Genomic DNA, 12,964 nt, shown 5'->3' on the forward strand with positions numbered 1-12,964 from the left:
TGTGTTTCCTGTTCAGCGTCTAACCTCTACTAGCGTACCATGATATCGACAGAGAAGGCAACATTACACTGATTAGAATAAGTTGTGTTTAACTAAATGTTGTTAACATGAGCTCAGGTTACACTTGTGCCCTTGTCGGTTGCCATAACAATTCAAGATAATTGAAGATTTTCGTCGGAAACGTCTTGCTTCGAACATCAACAACTTCGAAGAAATTGTCAGTGTCCATTGCCCGCTTTGCACTCCATGCCAAGGAATAAAGAACGCAAAACAGCGTGGCTTGCAGCTTTGAAACTAAAACACCCTCCAAAGAAAGTGTGTTTGCTCTTTCCATTTCTTAAAAACTGTATCCTGATCCGGAGCTTTATCTGGGCTACGCAATAATTCTATAATGGCATCACTATCAATACTGTAGGTGGATAAATAAAGACACGACGCGAAAATGTTTTTATGTTTTTTTGTGTGTGTGAAAAAAAAAAATGTTTCAAAGTTCGATTAGTCGATTTTCAGACATTTTAGTCGAGTCTTGGTCGACCAAAGAAAATCTTAGTCGGGGACAGCCCTACTGTGTTCAGGGAACACCCGCCACACCCCTGTGTAGTCCCCACCCGCCACGGGGGACTTGGTGACGGCACCCACAAAATGGAGTGTCAACTTCCCCAAAATGATTTTGTTTAGCAAGAGAATGATTCCTGTCAGGCTGCATCCGTTGAAAGGTTAAAACTGTCTTCCTTATCGTCCAGAGCGAAGCTCCTGGATGCAAGGGAAGCCATGCGCACGCATAGAGCTTCTTTGTTATACCAACAATGAGTTTGTTTCCAAATACCTGCTCTAGTTTGCATACAGGGTTTGTACCGGAGGCCAGAGTCTGACACAGAAGAAGAATGTCCATCTAGCTTTATTCACATCTCTGTTCACCCTCCTCCTGGTCCCTCTGGCTTCCACTGAACAACTGGTAACTACTCAGAATGAGTTTGAGCTCATGACTTATGCATGGGGACTCCGGGTTATAATGTGAATAAATATGAACCTTGTCAGGAACCGAGGCATTCCATAAATTAAATATGAAGTTGGGATGGCATGGGTAATTTGTTTATCCTGAGGTTCCACGGCATAATTCTTACTCTTTGTGAAAAGTTTGGTGTTGCAATATGCGGGTCTAACAACACTGAGCCGTGTATCGAAATCCAATCTATTATCCTTATTTTGTCACAGCCGTAGTATGGGTAAAGTATTGCACACTCAACAGGAAATATTCAAGCTCAAACCTATTGTGGAGCCCAAAGCCAGACAGTACAGAACCAGGTCTCTCTATTTTCTATGCTGTTTAACTGCCCTGACAGGTAATCAACTGCAATTTCATGCTGTATTCTAATGCTGCGTCTGGGCTGATGTGCTGCGTCTGGAATGAGTGGAGCAGCTTGAAGGAGAGAACACAGGGGCTAGCCATCACCAGCCTGGGAGGACCTCAGCACTCACACACTCACTGACACACACACACTCACTGACACACACACACACACTGACACACACACACACACTGACACACACGCACCCCCCGGGGGGGCTGAGGGGGCAGCCTTGAAAATTGATGTGAGCTGTGATACCTGACAGGGCAGAACACTCCGCCTCTATGCTGGTCTTCATGACAGACGCACAGAGGTGGTAAAACAACATCAAGACTGCCTAATCCCTGTGTGGCTGTACTAGAACCCTGTTTACCCAAGGCTGTGCTGTACTAGAACCCTGTTTCCCAGGGCTCGGCTGTACTAGAACCCTGTTTACCCAAGGCTGTGCTGTACTAGAACCCTGTTTCCCAGGGCTCGGTTGTACTAGAACCCTGTTTACCCAAGGCTGTGCTGTACTAGAACCTTGTTTTGCCAGCGCTGTGGTGAGGCTGCCTGGGAGATTAATTGATCATCTCCTAGTGAAGTGAACAGCAACTGGTAGGAGGAAAGGAGAGGAGGAGGTGAACAGCGACTGGTAGCAGGAGATTCAGGATTCAAGATCTCAAGATTTTATTATTTGTCACATACATGATTATACATAGTACAATATGCAGTGAAATGTGTTTGTGTACCTGCAATCACCTAATTAAATAAAAAGGGTACTAAGAGAGACATACCATTCTAAGACATAAGACATAAATGGATATTAAAATAGAAATAAATAAATTACAGTAAATAAAATAGAATAAATAGCACACAGCAGTATGTCAACGCTGTAAGTTGAGCAGACGGATGGCCTGGAGGAAGAAACTCCTCCTCATCCTCAGAGGAGGAGATGAACAGTGACCGGTAGGAGGAGAGGAGGAGGTGAACAGCAACTGGTAGGAGGAGAGGAGGAGGTGAACAGCAACTGGTAGCAGGAGAGGAGGAGGTGAACAATGACTGGTAGGAGGAGAGGAGGAGGTGAACAGCGACTGGTAGGAGGAGAGGAGGAGGTGAACAGTGACTGGTAGGAGGAGAGGAGGAGGTGAACAGTGACTGGTAGCAGGAGAGGAGAGGAGGAGGTGAACAGCGACTGGTAGGAGGAGAGGAGGAGGTGAACAGTGACTGGTAGGAGAGGTGGAGGTGAACAGCGACTGGTAGGAGGAGAGGAGGAGGTGAACAGTGAGTGGTAGCAGGGGAGGAGAGGAGGAGGTGAACAGCGACTGGTAAGAGGAGAGGACGAGGTGAACAGTGACTGGTAGTAGGAGAGGTGGAAGTGAACAGCGACTGGTAGGAGGAGAGGAGGAGGTGAACAGTGACTGGTAGCAGGAGAGGAGGTGAACAGTGAGTGGTAGCAGGAGAGGAGAGGAGGAGGTGAACAGCGACTGGTAGGAGGAGAGGAGGAGGTGAACAGTGACTGCTAGTAGGAGAGGTGGAGGTGAACAGCGACTGGTAGGAGGAGAGGAGGAGGTGAACAGTGACTGGTAGCAGGAGAGGAGGTGAACAGTGAGTGGTAGCAGGAGAGGAGGGGGTGAACAGTGAGTGGTAGCAGGAGAGGAGAGGAGGAGGTGAACAGCGACTGGTAGCAGGAGAGGAGGAGGTGAAAAGTGACTGGTAGCAGGAGAGGAAGAGGTGAACAGCGACTGGTAGGAGGAGAGGGGGAGTTGAACAGTGACTGGTAGCAGGAGAGGAGGAGGTGAACAGTGAGTGGTAGCAGAAGAGGAGGTGAACAGTGACTGGTAGATGGAGAGGAGGAGGTGAACAGTGACTAGTAGCAGGAGAGGAGAGGAGGAGGTGAACAGTGAGTGGTAGTAGGAGAGGAGGTGAACAGTGACTGGTAGATGGAGAGGAGGAGGTGAACAGTGACTAGTAGCAGGAGAGGAGGAGGTGAACAATGACTGGTAGGAGGAGAGGAGGAGGTGAACAGCAACTGGTAGGAGGAGAGGAGGAGGTGAACAGCAACTGGTAGCAGGAGAGGAGGAGGTGAACAATGACTGGTAGGAGGAGAGGAGGAGGTGAACAGCGACTGGTAGGAGGAGAGGAGGAGGTGAACAGTGACTGGTAGGAGAGGTGGAGGTGAACAGCGACTGGTAGGAGGAGAGGAGGAGGTGAACAGTGAGTGGTAGCAGGAGAGGAGAGGAGGAGGTGAACAGCGACTGGTAGGAGGAGAGGAGGAGGTGAACAGTGACTGGTAGTAGGAGAGGTGGAAGTGAACAGCGACTGGTAGGAGGAGAGGAGGAGGTGAACAGTGACTGGTAGCAGGAGAGGAGGTGAACAGTGAGTGGTAGCAGGAGAGGAGAGGAGGAGGTGAACAGCGACTGGTAGGAGGAGAGGAGGAGGTGAACAGTGACTGCTAGTAGGAGAGGTGGAGGTGAACAGCGACTGGTAGGAGGAGAGGAGGAGGTGAACAGTGACTGGTAGCAGGAGAGGAGGTGAACAGTGAGTGGTAGCAGGAGAGGAGGGGGTGAACAGTGAGTGGTAGCAGGAGAGGAGAGGAGGAGGTGAACAGCGACTGGTAGCAGGAGAGGAGGAGGTGAAAAGTGACTGGTAGCAGGAGAGGAAGAGGTGAACAGCGACTGGTAGGAGGAGAGGGGGAGTTGAACAGTGACTGGTAGCAGGAGAGGAGGAGGTGAACAGTGAGTGGTAGCAGAAGAGGAGGTGAACAGTGACTGGTAGATGGAGAGGAGGAGGTGAACAGTGACTAGTAGCAGGAGAGGAGAGGAGGAGGTGAACAGTGAGTGGTAGTAGGAGAGGAGGTGAACAGTGACTGGTAGATGGAGAGGAGGAGGTGAACAGTGACTAGTAGCAGGAGAGGAGAGGAGGAGGTGAACAGTGACTAGTAGCAGGAGAGGAGGAGGTGAACAATGACTGGTAGGAGGAGAGGAGGAGGTGAACAGCAACTGGTAGGAGGAAAGGAGGAGGTGAACAGCAACTGGTAGCAGGAGAGGAGGAGGTGAACAATGACTGGTAGGAGGAGAGGAGGAGGTGAACAGCGACTGGTAGGAGGAGAGGAGGAGGTGAACAGTGACTGGTAGGAGGAGAGGAGGAGGTGAACAGTGACTGGTAGGAGGAGAGGAGGAGGTGAACAGTGACTGGTAGCAGGAGAGGAGAGGAGGAGGTGAACAGCGACTGGTAGGAGGAGAGGAGGAGGTGAACAGTGACTGCTAGTAGGAGAGGTGGAGGTGAACAGCGACTGGTAGGAGGAGAGGAGGAGGTGAACAGTGACTGGTAGCAGGAGAGGAGGTGAACAGTGAGTGGTAGCAGGAGAGGAGGGGGTGAACAGTGAGTGGTAGCAGGAGAGGAGAGGAGGAGGTGAACAGCGACTGGTAGCAGGAGAGGAGGTGAACAGTGAGTGGTAGCAGGAGAGGAGAGGAGGAGGTGAACAGCGACTGGTAGGACGAGAGGAGGAGGTGAACAGTGACTGCTAGTAGGAGAGGTGGAGGTGAACAGCGACTGGTAGGAGGAGAGGAGGAGGTGAACAGTGACTGGTAGCAGGAGAGGAGGTGAACAGTGAGTGGTAGCAGGAGAGGAGGGGGTGAACAGTGAGTGGTAGCAGGAGAGGAGAGGAGGAGGTGAACAGCGACTGGTAGCAGGAGAGGAGGAGGTGAAAAGTGACTGGTAGCAGGAGAGGAAGAGGTGAACAGCGACTGGTAGGAGGAGAGGGGGAGTTGAACAGTGACTGGTAGCAGGAGAGGAGGAGGTGAACAGTGAGTGGTAGCAGAAGAGGAGGTGAACAGTGACTGGTAGATGGAGAGGAGGAGGTGAACAGTGACTAGTAGCAGGAGAGGAGAGGAGGAGGTGAACAGTGAGTGGTAGTAGGAGAGGAGGTGAACAGTGACTGGTAGATGGAGAGGAGGAGGTGAACAGTGACTAGTAGCAGGAGAGGAGAGGAGGAGGTGAACAGTGACTAGTAGCAGGAGAGGAGAGGAGGAGGTGAACAGTGACTGGTAGCAGGAGAGGAGGAGGTGAACAGTGAGTGGCAGCAGGAGAGGAGGAGGTGAACAGTGACTAGTAGCAGGAGAGGAGAGGAGGAGGTGAACAGTGAGTGGTAGCAGGAGAGGAGGAGGTGAACAGTGACTAGTAGCAGGAGAGGAGAGGAGGAGGTGAACAGTGACTGGTAGCAGGAGAGGATGAGGTGAACAGTGAGTGGCAGCAGGAGAGGTGAGCGGGGCAACACCAGCTACAGATCAGCTGCACTTGAATCAATAAACAGCAGAGACTGTAGAGCTCCCTTTCTCTCTCCCAACAGTAAATCTTTTGGCTTTCTTCCAGTTCCATCTGGAAGGCGATTCGATGTTGGAGGCTGGCAGCCGAGGGAGGGGTACAGTAGCAGCAACTCAGCCTCCAAGGCTGGCTGCTTCTCCAGAGGTCAGAGATGGTACAGTGCAGTGTTATACCCAGAGATAGTACAGTGCAGTGTCATATCCAGAGATGGTAGAGTGCAGTGTTATATCCAGAGATGGTACAGTGCAGTGTTATACCCAGAAATGGTACAGTGCAGTGTTATATCCAGAAATGGTACAGTGCAGTGTCATATCCAGAGATGGTACAGTGCAGTGTCATATCCAGAGATGGCAAAAATACACACATCAATACACACATCCTTCACTGTAGAAGTACAGATACTCATGTTAAAAAAAAGGTATGTACTGACTCAGTGTTCCCTCTAGGATTTCTTTTAGCAGTGGGGGCCGGTCTGTCCCCCCCCCCCACTGCCAAAACAATGTGCTAACCCTAACCTTATATTTCGGAGCAGGTTAATGTAATAGTTTAATAGCTAATGTAATATTGCACATATTTTTGTCCTTTTTCCCCTAAATTAAGTTAGCATACTTGAATTTACTAGCATTCTAAATGGCATAAATGCTGCCAATTAATAATTGACGTAACAACTTATTGTAAATGGTCAGTGGCCTATAGGCTATAGACCAATTATTTGTTTGTAAACATTCAGGATGGGCGAGCAATGTGGTTGCAGAAAACCGGGGAAAGGATAGGAAGGACCACACGGATCATACAAATAGTTAGATTTTAAAAGGCCAAAAAGGTTGAGGAAAGTTTTTAAGAGAGAAAGCGATTCCCCATTGATCTGTTACATCAGAATTTTTATTTGGGTCACGAAAGTCTTGAAATTTGAGTGAGAATGTCGCCCAGTAGACCGTATAGTCGGGCGGCAACCATGTATTCACGTCATGTCATTAAGTTCATAATTTTACAGTTTTACAGTCAATTCTACATCTAAAAAGTCGAGCAGGGCAGCTTTCAGGAGATATGGGAATTCTGCTTTTAGCCAGCTGGTCCGATTATTTTTGTGATTTGTTTAAAACTGGCAATCTGAGTGCGACTGCGTCCCCTTTACACTGTTTTGACGTTAGCATCAGTCAGACTCGGGTTGCTCACTGGCGGTGTGCAAAATGTTGTATTTCACTCCATTCTACACCAAAAAAACGTCAGGGAGGATTGCCTTTTGTAGATGCGAGCCTACGTGAATTGTAGATTTACATGACAACACAAGTTATTTATTCGAATGAAAGTCAGTTTCACCCCCTACTGTGTGAGGGGTCTTGTGTTTAAATTTCAATTTTAATTTAAAATTGACGTGTGTGCAATAATATCGTTTATTGCAATACATTTTGGTGCAATATCTCGCACAAGAAAAAGTAGTTATCATTACAGCCCTAAACGTCAGGCTAAATAAACTAGGCTAAATCATCACACATTCTACCTATGCTCTTGCGTTAGTAAGCTAAACTAGCATACATGCCTACAGTCTAGTTGTTTTCGCTATCTAGCTGTTGCATTCCTTGCAAGTCAGCGTTAATAAAAAGCAGATGAGCTAGAGTCAATCTAACATTGACTAGACGGTCATGGCTGATGTTTGTCTATACCGCAGCGAAGAAGATCACTGTGTAGTTCGACCATCGACACATTTGCGCGAACCATTTTACTAAGGACGGTTTTGAATACCTGGTACAATGTAAAGCAGGATTTGCTATTAAGCTGCTGCTGAAAAGAGGTGGGTTCCGACCTTACGTTCATCACAACCGCAAGCTGTAATATGATTTTGTCGATAACAGTTATTAGCAATGCTAACGTATCCTGTATCTAGCACATGCCTTTCTCCAGCTCTTTCAAATAAAGAATCTAGACTGGCATTAGCAAAAGGCCAGACTGCTATTCGTTTTCTGGCAATTTTTTCGGAAGCTTCCCTTCTAATGCCGACTACAGCTAGTCTAGCTAGAGTCATTTGCTAAGTAAAGTATGTTGATGTGTTTAGAAATGTATTTAGCATTCTACCTATGCTAGATGCAGGAGACGTTTGCATTGCTAATAACTGTTAGCGACAAAATCATACTGTAGCCTACTTACAGCTTGCGATGAGCGTACGGTCGGAACAGCACATCTCTTCAGGTTCCGCTTCTTAGCAAATCCTGCTTGAAATTGTCCAAGGTTGTCAAAACTGTCTTGGGTGAAATGTTCAGAGCAAATGAATAATTGAGTGTCGAACTTCGCCGGGATCTTCTCATAGACAAACAGCAGCCATGCCTGTCAAATGTTTGGCTCTTTGGGAAGACTGAGTGTTAGCCTTCCCTGTACAGCCTGGAACACAGCATTTATGACCGTGGTCCATTTTTTCATATCCTTGTTATACTTCAAAACGTTATTCTTTGTAATTGCTTAGAAGTAGCCTACACAGAGCAGCGCGCAGCTAACTAACATTGGAGATCTACGCTACCTCAGACTGGGCAACAACACCAGTGAGTGGGCTGGTCTGGATGTACATTTTGGGGCGTGACAAAGATACAGACCAGAGCCAAAAAAGGCGGTCCCCTGACTGACGTCAGTCCGGTGGCTTTGTTGAAAAGCTAGCGTTTTACAGCCAAATTTGTTCGTTTTGAGATTTGCAGAGGTGTCAAAGAGGTGTCAATGGATTTTGAGGTTCACTGTATGTTCATTTTACCCACCGAACTGTTGTTATTCAACTATGACAAGGTAAAATCGGTTTTGCAATCAATCGCCCCTTTAAAGAACACTAGATTAACATGGAAAGTTCCTTCATAGAAACATGTTTATATCAAGTAAAAACAACAATGCGGACATGTAAGACAGCTCACATTTGCATGTTTTATTTGGATGAAAGAAACAGTTCTCCCAGAGTAAAGACGTGCTGATGTCAGATTATTCATGACATTTCACCCTCAAAAAATTACAGAAATATGATCCAAAAGCCAATATTCTCCATTTCCATCATTAGAAAATCACACAGTGCAGAGATAGCTGCAGCATATCTGACTGATCACATTCTCTGCACAGCCCTTTGTCCAATAAGTTAATGTGCCCATTAATAAACTAAATCGACAACTATGTAGAAACACTTTGACACTCTGGATCTGTCCTGAGGAAGGTTTTAACACAAGTGCAGGTACATGGACAATAAATGAAAGGGAATCACACCAAATTAATAAGATTAAAGGAAAAGAAATAAAGGAACCTTCAAGCAAGACAGTACATGAACATTTACAGCAAGATTCACCCAGTGAATCTATTATTATTGTTTAACTTTCAAGCTCTATTCAAAAGGTAATCTCCAAACAAACAAATAGTATTCCAAAATATCACCACATCAAAGTTCTCAGTGAAAGAAAGATTTACACTACACAATTAAAAGATAATTAATAGAATATCAGAATCTGATATTAACCCGATTAACCTAATCATGTCCTTCTTGAGGCAATATATCGATGGCTTGACTTACAGAGTGCCAGAGTGGAATCTTAATGAAGTTACTGTGAAGGAGACTAAAGTAATAGAGGTAGGTGAACGCTCCACTACTGCGCTGCACAAAAAACACACAAAAATAACATTAAAACAATTCCATAGATGTATGCGCCCCTGCCAGAAGTAATGTGCTCCTTCAACAGTAATATTATTGGAACACCAACCCTGCAATCTGCAGTCCCCCCCACAAGAACACATCCAGATTTTAGACATCTGCATTTATTACAAAAACTGTAATCAAGTATATTGCTTTTCCAAACACATTCTCAGAACTTAAGTTCCATCCACACTGTTCCTTATGCGTTGTGCCTCCTGTCCACCAGGGAGAGGGTCCTTGGTTCTGTCCAGTCCCCCAAACCCAGTCCCCGGCCCTCCCCTTCCAGTCCCCCCACAGGCAGAGCAGCAGAGCTAGGCTCTGCTGGGGTGTCTCTGCTCCATGGTGGTGAAGAGCAGGCAGAGGCCGGCGGTGATGACTGTGTGTAGCGCTTCATACAGCAGCTTGGGGGAGAAAACGCTCCAGATGAACAGGTGGTACCGCAGCACCGTCACCAGAACCACGTAGGTCGCCACGGGAACAGACCGCAGCACCGCCAAGCAGTAGCAGCCATGACCCAGCCCCACTGAACTCCTGAAGCAGGAGAGGAGGGGAAAAGAGGAGAGAAGGAGACAAGACAGGAATATTAATGAAAATATTAACAGAAGGTTAGATGGGGGAAAAAAGGAGACAAAGTTTGAAAGAAGGATAACAGGAGGAGACAATGACCAGTCTAAGGGGAAGGGGAGTAGCGGACAGAGGAGGAGAAACATTTAACTGAATAAAACGTCCTCCTGTTCTTCATGTCTCTTTCCAAACATGTCAAAATGTACATGTTGTGTTTCATGAGGATAGCTGCTCTGCACCGTGTATCTGGACCACAGACAGCCCTGAGGGGGTTAGACAAGCAGGCAACAGACAAGATACAGCCTCTGCCTGACTGCTGCACAAGGCCCTGCTACCTTCTAAACAGCCTCATATCTATTCAGCAGCAGGAGGACAGATGACCTTAGAGGGCAGGCCTTGAATTAAACCCACAAGCAGCAATGAAAACAGGGCGGCCTTTACGGGCCTCCAGTGTCCACGACTATATTGTGTATATATATATATAAATATATACATGCATACATTTGAATGTTTACACACACCCTCACACAAACACAGCATGCCCACCATCCTGGTTATCAGGAAGCAGGGTCTGACTCATGTTCAAGCCTCCAGAGCCAGGTTGTCTGTCTCAGCTAAAGGCCGAAATATGCTTCTGCGTCTCCGTTTACGGATGGGCGGGCGCACGGATACGCACGGATACGGACGGATAGACTGCGTTTATGGTTCTCCGTAGGCTGTGGGTGCTGCAAACAATTCACCGCCAGAAGAGTAGGTGGCGCAACGGTTTTTTGTTTAGACGTCGTTGAGTGTTTATTTACCTAGGTTACCGAAAAGTCTGAGCAAATTTACAAATTAACCGTTCCATCAATAAAATATGCACATTTTCAGCAACTACACTTCCCATTTCTCATCACATTTTAATTCAGATTCTGATTTACATGTACCGTTTAGCTGAAATATGAATTGTAAAAACTTTACACGCAATGGCGGTCAAAGGATTCTGTTCGTCCTGCTATCACGGTAACCCCGCCCCTACCCCTGACGCAAGCGGTACTTTATACTGACCAACCACAGCCAAGGGGGTCTCCGTAGCTCTCCGTAGCTCTCCGTAGCTACGACGGAGAGTTACAAAATTAAGGAGGTGCACGTCAAGCTCTCCGAGGCTTTACGAGGGCTGACGGAGAGGTTGTAGAGGGCGTTCCACGGAGACGAGGGCGTTCCCATGTGTCCGTTTTTCGAAAAACGCAGAAGCATATATCGGCCTTTAGACACACCAAAGACACCAGTCAGCAGGTCAGAGTGAGGGTGAAGGTTGGGTTAGGGTAAGGTTAGGTTTGGGGTTAGAGATTGTATTCAAACAGGTGTTTATCTGCAAAAAGTACTATTATCAAAAACTTTTGATACTGGCAGAAGACGTTTTGGTTCATTATGCATATGTGCCACAAATACTTGCTTACAAAATAGCAATTCCAGACCATTTGCAAGTCTAATACCATCTCCAATGAGTTAGGGCTAGTTACCATCTCCAAAGCCATGTTCATGATCTTGTTGATGTGAGATGCAGTGCAATGTTTGGTCCTACTGTCTCTCTCTTACACGCACACAGACCTCTCAACGCCCACTCCAACTCTCTTTGTGGGTTTAGACTGGGAGTTATTGATCAGAGTCCATTTCCAGTCTGTGGCCTGCTGACTGAGCTGGAGCTAATGAGCTGGATGGGGTCAGACTCTGAGGCTCAGACTCGTTTCTTAGGGCTGGGGGGGGGGGGGGGGGGGGGGGGGTCTGGTAGGGGGGCTGGGAGGAGGGTGGGGGGGGGGCTAGGAGGAAGCTGGGGGGGGCTGAGATGAGTAACAAGGCCACCTGAGAGGCCTGAAGGGCAGGAGTGTGACACACATGTGAGGGGAGAGGTGGAGCTCTGAGCACACACACTTTCTGTTAACCCTGCGACCGTGGAGAGATATACAGGCTGGGGGGAGATAGAGATATACAGGCTGGGGAGAGAGAGATATACAGGCTGGGGAGAGAGAGATATACGGGCTGGGGGGAGAGAGATATACAGGCTGGGGGGAGAGAGAGATATACAGGCTGGTTTGAACAGGTCTCTCTTAAAAAAATATTTTTAACAACCTGTTTAAAGGGGTCATTGACTGGGTTTTTGGGGTATTTCATAATCAAATCAAATCAAATGTATTTGTATAGCCCTTTTTACACGCAAGCATGTCACAGAGGGCTTCACATACACCCATAGAACTGCCCCTCAGCCAACCTAAACCCTCGTGCTGTTCCTTAAGGTCTCCGAATAGGGTATCTAACATTGGTTGGGCTGAAAATGGCCCGGTTGCTGTTCTATGCCCCCTGGTGCTTCCTGTGAAATTGTCCCGGGAAAAAACGGTAGGTTTTCTCCTTTTATGGTATGCTCATGAATAAATAGATGAGCTGCGCGCTGATTGGTTGGTTTTCAACGAGTGAAGCTGCGGAGCAAAAACGGGACACGGCCAACAGCACTCACTGAAACATCAAAGGTGGAGACATGAAATAAAAACGTGCAAATATATCTATTGTGTCTACACAACACTGTTTTCAACAGATTGACCAGATATAATTTGAAATGATAACGTTAATTGTTTCCACTTCTGTTGTCGAAGCAATTGGGATCGACTTAAGTGGATAACGTTACAGTTAGCAACCAAACTATATCGTGATTCAACTCAGCTTCAATTACCTAGATATCTTGCATAAAAATTTAATAAGAAATTACCTGACAAAGATCTGGACAAACAGGCATCGTGAATTGTAAATTTACGAGTGCTGTCAGTTAAACGCGTTATTAATGGCGTTAACGCAAACCCAAATTAACGGGTTTCTTCTTTTTTTTTTTTTTTTTTTGATTAACGCTCTTTTTGACCTAGCAAACTTTTTAGTTTTTTTCACATTCTGTTGCAACAACCACTGACGTTAGAAAAACTACAATACCGCACTGGATCTAGCTAGACCGGAAACAAAACAACAGGCACGCCACATACATTTGTTTGGGCTTGCGAGCCGGCTAAAGAGTAGTAGCAGAGCCCGTTTGCGGATATTAGACATTCTCTGGTAGTAGGCTAACGTTACG

At 46.9% G+C, this 12,964-nt stretch overlaps 1 protein-coding gene across 2 annotated transcripts in view; it reads right to left on the reverse strand.

The window, feature by feature from the left end:
• Window positions 1-8,535: 8,535 nt before the first annotated feature.
• Window positions 8,536-12,964, reverse strand: part of pigg (phosphatidylinositol glycan anchor biosynthesis class G) — a 30,634-nt gene continuing 26,205 nt past the window's right edge. The window contains exon 13 of one of the 2 annotated variants that reach the window (XM_047037332.1): window positions 8,536-9,837. In XM_047037332.1, the coding sequence (XP_046893288.1) occupies window positions 9,618-9,837 (220 nt within the window). In that variant the 3' untranslated portion in view covers window positions 8,536-9,617. The remainder of the gene's footprint in view (window positions 9,838-12,964) is intronic. The other variant, XR_006957345.1, reaches the window with a different exon arrangement.

Source organism: Hypomesus transpacificus, chromosome 1, assembly GCF_021917145.1.
Source record: "Hypomesus transpacificus isolate Combined female chromosome 1, fHypTra1, whole genome shotgun sequence".
NCBI lineage: Eukaryota > Metazoa > Chordata > Actinopteri > Osmeriformes > Osmeridae > Hypomesus > Hypomesus transpacificus.